The 7,086-nt window shown below is 38.9% G+C and overlaps 1 protein-coding gene across 1 annotated transcript; it reads right to left on the bottom strand.

Annotated features, from left to right (window-relative positions):
- Positions 1–801: 801 nt before the first annotated feature.
- On the bottom strand, positions 802–5,314 carry LOC134798029 (lactosylceramide 4-alpha-galactosyltransferase-like). Its single transcript, XM_063770360.1, has 3 exons — positions 4,620–5,314; positions 2,834–2,955; positions 802–1,064 (listed from the first exon to the last, which is right to left on the bottom strand). Exons 1-3 carry the CDS (start codon positions 5,312–5,314, stop codon positions 802–804), a joined length of 1,080 nt encoding a protein of 359 aa, XP_063626430.1.
- Between the last annotated feature and the right edge of the window lie 1,772 nt (positions 5,315–7,086).

The raw sequence follows: 7,086 nt of genomic DNA, 5'->3' as shown, positions 1-7,086 counted from the left end.
TAAACAATTGTAATATGTACTCTTGTAAATAAAACTATTTGACCATGATAAATATTGGATATTTATTGCATAACGAGTAAATAAACAATTCATATTCAACTCTGCTGGCACGAGTAACCAAATACACGAAAAAAAAAACATTTTGAAATTAAATTTACAGCCACATTTCATTCGATGCTGACTGTAGAGATGGCCTAGCCAAGATGCCAATCGTTTGCGCCGTAGTGAACGAAACGGTAATCTCTCTCTATCACTCTTCCATTATATAAGTGCAACAGAGAGACATCAGCGTATCGTCCGCTACGGCGTAAACGATTGGCATCGTTCCTAGCCAAGATGCCAATCATTTGCGCCGTAGCGAACGAAACGGTAATCTCTCTATCACTCTTCCATATTAGTGCAACAGAGAGACATCAGCGTTTAGTTCGCTACGGCGAGAATGATTGGCACCTTGGCTAGGCATCAGCTCTATTCCTAAAAAGACTACCAGAAGAGTGAAAAAGTATAGTTTGCCCTAATTTATATGTCATTACTACAAATGTACCATCACGCTCCGCGATTGTTGAGCCATTTAGGGTCCTAGTTAAACTGGTTGTTCAATACTTACGCTATGGAATGTCCAATTTAGCTAGAACCCTATGGCCGCCCAGAGACCTATAAAAAGTCTCCTGTTCCATTCTAATATGAACTTTGTGTTGACTAAATCAAAGTTTCATTTTGCTTGGCAAGGTTTGACTTATGGGCGGCTAGATATACAATCACGGTGCGTGACTGTCTGTCTGTGTACTATCAAAGAAAAATCTATTTTTCAACCAATGCCGAACTTTCCGAAAGCTTTTCCAAGTGAATGGCCTCCCCCTCAGTGTCCATAAATTTACTGTAAATCTTAGGACAATACTCCTTCGCCAGGTTGGCGTATAACGAGTCTTTGGGCATGGTTGCAGTGTGGTTGCCATAGAGCTCGTTCCAGAGGTAGTAACCGAGGTAGCCTGAAGTGGCGCTGGGTTTCAAGTTGGAGCTATGGGTTTTGGCGCTGAAGAATTCGGAACTGTAGACTTGGAAACCTGGAATGTTATTAATTGTTATCAGACATCGTAAATTTTATAGCGATAATGTACTCAGGTCTACAGCCCCTTGAAGCTGTTAAAAAAATCTTTTAATAAGTTACGTAAAAAAACCGGCCAAGTGCGAGTCGGACTCGCACACACTCGAAGGGTTCCGTATCATTATCTATAAAAACGGTCACCCATCCAAGTACTGACCCCGCCCGACGTTGCTTAACTTCGGTCAAAAATCACGTTTGTTGTATGGGACCCCCACTTAAATCTTTATTTTATTCTGTTTTTAGTATTTGTTGTTATAGCGGCAACAGAAATACATCATCTGTGAAAATTTCAACGGCTATCACGGTTCATGAGATACAGCCTGGTGACAGACGGACGGACGGACGGACGGACAGCGGAGTCTTAGTAATAGGGTCCTGTTTTTACCCTTTGGGTACGGAACCCTAAAACCATGGTCTAATAAAACATGGTCTTCCATTCCCAGAGTGACACGGGCCTACGTCACAATAACATTGCCACTTTATTTCAACATAACATGTTACATGGGTACATTATACCTATGGTTAATAAGTTAAAATATTTCTTTATAATTTTATAATTTTCATTTATATGTATTTTAGCTTAAATTTTACAATAACACGTCATTTTTAATTACTCGTTAGCAATATCTTCCGATTCACGAAAGAAATTTCAGACTTTCGGGTAATTCTGTTTATACTACTGGCAACACAGGATAGCGCTGTGCACATTTGACAATTCGGATCTAGATAACTTCATGCCCTGACCGTCATCCTTGTCGAACGCGTGTTAATTGTTATTTCCTTCTCGCTCAGTGTCAGCAGTCGCAGTGTTTTCCAAACTTTTCACGTCGTAAGTTTGGTAATTAATGTGTAACTGTGAATTAGTTTTTCAAACGTTTGTCTTGTATAGATAAATAAAGTTTAATTTAATACATTCGATTTGTTTTATTTTACTATGTTTCTACATGAATAACTTAAAATTAATGCCGTTAAAATAATTTTCACCGTTGGTTAAAATTCTCCCTCATTTCAAAGTTTGAGAACCTGTAAACAGCATGATGACGTAGGCGCGTGTCAGTTAGGTCATACGCGAATCTCGGAATGGAGTACCAGGCGGAGTATATTATTATACCATGCCTAAAACGATACGGCCGTTTTTGGCGCTAAAATAGTTATTTACGATACTTACAAGTGCGGAAAAGATGAAATTCGAAACGAGTGGCGATAAATTAAAACACGACTGAAGGGAGTATTTTAAATTGACACGAGTTGCGAATTACCTATTCGCACGTGTATCGTACAACGTTTTACAGTACATATGGCCCTTTAAACTTTTGACATCGCAACGACGCATGCTATTTTTGCTATTTTTACGCACTAGTGCAGGAAAATAAGACCATATGTACTGTAAACGTATATTTCGACACTCTCAAGGGAATTAAAATTAAAGGGTACTGCCCGGTGTCCTAGAACTATGAAATTTGGCAAGTAATATCGTCTTACACTACAAGTACAGGGAAAAATATGAAATCTATAAATTTGTAAAAAATAAAAAAAGCTTCATTTGTACGTATGGTTTTTTAATGAATACTATAATTTATTTCTACCAAATAAAAGAAAAGGTTCAGGTCGTGTCATACCAGAAGGTTAAGGAGTTGGCAGAGGACCGGACGAGTTGGAGATTGCTCCACCGACAAGAGCACAGCTCTTAAATATAAAGAAGAAGAAGACTATAATTAGTATAATTACCATTGCACTGCTCCCGCGTCATCTCAGTAATGTTAGTGGTGTTGCACAGCAACTGTAGAGACGCCTTCAGCGGCGACTCCACACTCAATGCGAGGTCCTTTGCGATGTTCTGCTTTAGAGTCCTACAGTTTAAAATTTATATCAACGTTAACAAAATGGCCGCCAAGAAGTTTCCACGGAGAAACCCCTTATCAGCCGGGAGGCGAAACTGTTCCTTTCGGGCATTCTCAGCTCCGTTCGGCTCGGCATTGCTCTGAGAAATTATTATGGTTGGCAAAACTTGACATCCCTTTGCGGGCACAGCTAAGGCACAGTCACAGATAAGATAATGACTTGAAATTTGAGAACCCTAAATACGGATAGTACCATACTCGTACATAAGAATGGGACAGCATGATTCGTCCCTGAATCGCTGTCAAACTTCGGTTTTGTAGGAAGTTTATTTTTTGTACGGTAGTACTAATTACCTGTAAAACGTGTGGGGTAATGTACTATTATAGTACCTACGGATTTTAGTCCTTTTCAAAATAAAAAAGGTTCAGTTACAAAATAAGAAAATAGAAGGCACTTTTAAGCGTTAAAAAACGCCTTTGGCATCGATCTAACTCGTCCATCTATTGGTCACTTTCTAGCCTTTAAATATACAGGGTGAAATTTAAATCACTGGCCATATTCATTCCAGGCACTAGGTTACACTTAAGGAATCTATTTAGCGAAAAAAAAGAGTACATTTTTTTTTAATTTTCATTTTTCAATTTTTAAATACTTTCCACGAGTCGTGGTCACCCTATTACCACAAATGTAAACAAACCTAATAGTAGGTTTTAACAACAACATCAGCACAACCCTTATCTGACCTTCACTAAACCTTATAATCGTTGCAATAGGGTCCACCTAGTTAGTGTTGGCGATGGTAGGCAGGTTTATCAATTTCGAGGGTAGTCTAAACCATTCCGCGCTAGCGGTAAACATAACGGTTAGCATAAATGATTAGTCACTCGTCACTCGCCAACCTTAAAATAATAATCGCGCGCGTACTAAGGTTTAAAAAAATGTTTTCGAACCGGGAATATTAGGAAATGGTACGGTGTTATTTATTAAGTGGTGAGTGTTTACGTGGTGCACAAAGATTATACGAAATGGAATCAGTTCCACGCCTTCGCAGACAAGGATTGAATCCAAGAGTACCATCTCGTGGGACTTTCGTTAATTGCGTCGACTTTTAATCAAATGTAAGTACATAAGATGATTCAATTTTTTAAATACGCCTGAATGCAAAGATTCCTGGCCTAGTTTTTACTCATTGTTTTTAAGCCACGGACGTTTTGTTAATAATTATTAGTCAGAAATAATATTTTAGATTAAAAATGGGTTGCCTTTGCATTTTGACGGATCTAAGCCCGTTAAAGTATGAAGGAAAAATTAGCAACTTATGTAGGTAAGCGTCTTATCTCGCTGCAATAGGGTTCATAATTGGTGACGCTATTGCAAACAGCGGGAGGGGCGGGGTGTCAATGACCTTAACTGATAAGAGAGAAGCGGGTGTAGTGGGTAGTTGTCGGTTCACCATAACGTACGAGGTTTTTAGGACAACTTGATGATGAGTTATTTCGAAAAAAATGTACTGAGCGGTATTAAAAGAAAAAACACGTGTTTAATATTTTTTCGAGTTCTTTCGGGTGTTTCAATTTGGCCAGTGAATTAAATTTCACCCTGTATACTTGTAGGTCTTGTAGGTATGTAACTATGTAGATACCGTACCTACCTACTATAAAAACAATCTCACCTAAAAAAATGTCTCGAATAATACATCCCCGACAGACCGCGAGCCACAGAAATAATCGACGATCCAAAGCTATCGCCATCCGTCGACGCCCACGCATCTCCCAACTTGTCCAAGTTACCCACCACCATAACATCCAGATCTATAACAGTCCCACTGAACTTGTACAACGTCAGAGCCTTAATTAACTCCCTAGTTTTCATATTATTCCATTTGCCAAGCCAAATTAGACGGAGCAGAGATACATTGTCAAGCGGCGTGTTAAGAGCATAGTTTTTTAAGTCCATTCTGTAGAAGTGTACGTTCGGTAACGTCGCCAGTTCGGCTATAACGCCACTTTTGCAGTCACTTTCTTTCAGAGAACTAACGAATATTACATAAACTTGTTTCTCAGGGTGAGCTTTAGCCGCGGATTCGATTGAGCATGCGTCACGATACCTCAAATAGTTAACACAAGTTGTTTCGTGGAAGAAAATTGAGTTTGACGGCTTCGGATTTGCGTCGATCAAGTTTAGATAATTGCCAGTTTTCGGATGGGAACAAGAGATGTACTCCGGTATGTAGTCCTTTGCGTAAAAGAAGGCGGGTAGAACGGACTTGTTCTGAGAGTACAAAATGTAAAGGCTGGTAACGGTGTAACTGATGGAAAATAACGCCAGCACTAGGAAGGTCTTCATAAAATATTTGCGCTGTTGCATCTTTGTTTAGCTGAATATCTAGTTGGGGAGATATCGCCAATTCCTATATTTTTGTTCACAGTTAAGATCGAGCATCTAAGAATTATTACGATATTTAGCTGGACATGACAGAAGTCACTGTCATGTAAAAAGCGGTCTATGGAATCTTCAGTTTTAACACAGTAGAGGTTACTTACTTGTTACTTACAGACTGGTCAGAGGTCTAATAATAACTCCTACTTTTAATTTTGTATTCTGCTCCACCGCCAATGAATATATAGTCTGTCAAGCAATTTCCGTCAGTACAAAAAAAGCGGCAAATTTAAAAGTAGGCGCGAAGCGCTATCGTCCCATAAACAATTTTAATTTAGCGCCTTTTTCTACTGACAAAGTTGTTTCACAGACTATAGTTTGATGCTCATTCGGACCGCTTTATTATTTTTATAACAAGCTTTTATTAGGTCGACCTGTATGTAACTATGTAATGTGAATAGTTACATACAGGTATGAATCTAAGGTAACTAATTTAACCATCTTCCAAGGATCGTAGCGTCATGAAAATTGGCAGCTGTATGTAGTTCTGATGACAATACAATAATATGGTACTGTCGACCTGATCTGATGATGGAGACAGGAGGTGGCCATAGGAACTCTGTGATGAAACAATGCAACTTAATTGTGTTAGGGTTTTTAGAATTGTCTCGATGAGTATTAGTTGTCTGTCGTAAGAAAAGTACAGTCAGCGATAAAAGCTTGGAGCAAAAATGAATTTTTTGCCAAAAACTTCTAGGTTTCCTATGATGGTTAACTGATCACAGTGATCACCTAGGCTAGAGCCTATGTAGCTCGATGATAAGGTTAAGATTTGATTATCGAATAGTCATAAGACGTAGCTATAAGCCCATACGAGTCTGTCTAAGAAAATATAATGTTTATAATGGCACTGTCATACTTCGTCGCTGCAGAGTTAGCACAGACGGACTCGAGCACTGAATCTGTAAATTATAAAACGCTTCGTAGAGTTCAAATGAAACAGTTATTAACAAATCATTCCGTTTAATTCAACCTAAACACAAAAATACTTAAGCACCAATTGAAATAAAACTAGGGAAAATAATGACAAGCGCTCTCATTATTCTATGACCTCAACAAATAAAATCAATCTAGAGACCTATAATTTCAAAACATAACCTATATTAACACATTCATTGCCACCCAGCCAAACAAGACATCTGCGCTAAGCCACAACAATTTCGTCAGCAGTAGTACCACGGTCCCGACTATCGGGTCGTTACGCCTGGGAACGAAATCATAAAATACCCGATAGTCGGGTTTGAATGTGTTAATCATAGGTTACAATTTTTGTTCTTTCTTTTATCAAAAACTATTTAGAATTTTAACAATAGGCAAACAACAAAATATCAATACTCAGAAATTGCAAGTAGACAGTTGATCAAACAATTACCGCAATGTATATGTCGGCGGCCGATCGTAAGATCAGGCAGATCGTAATGTTCCTGTGTAATGTTTTGACGTCACATTAACTCAATAGATAGGCAGGATAGGTTCGTTAGGTTGCTTCAGATGCCCGAAGGGCAAACCGCCCAGAAATAGGAGCCCCGCATAGCGGGGCTCCGTCGACTCAGGGAAGGAGTCAAAGATTTTCACGTTTCACGATATGCCTGATCTTACGATCGGCCGCCGACATATAGATTGACAAAAAAGAGTAGAAATTAAAAAGTGGCAACACTGTAGTGTCTTCCCGTCTTAGGGGCTGTCCATAAATTACGTCA

The sequence above is a fragment of the Cydia splendana genome, chromosome 16 (genome assembly GCF_910591565.1).
Source record: "Cydia splendana chromosome 16, ilCydSple1.2, whole genome shotgun sequence".
NCBI lineage: Eukaryota > Metazoa > Arthropoda > Insecta > Lepidoptera > Tortricidae > Cydia > Cydia splendana.
This window is presented reverse-complemented; position numbering and strand designations above follow the sequence as displayed.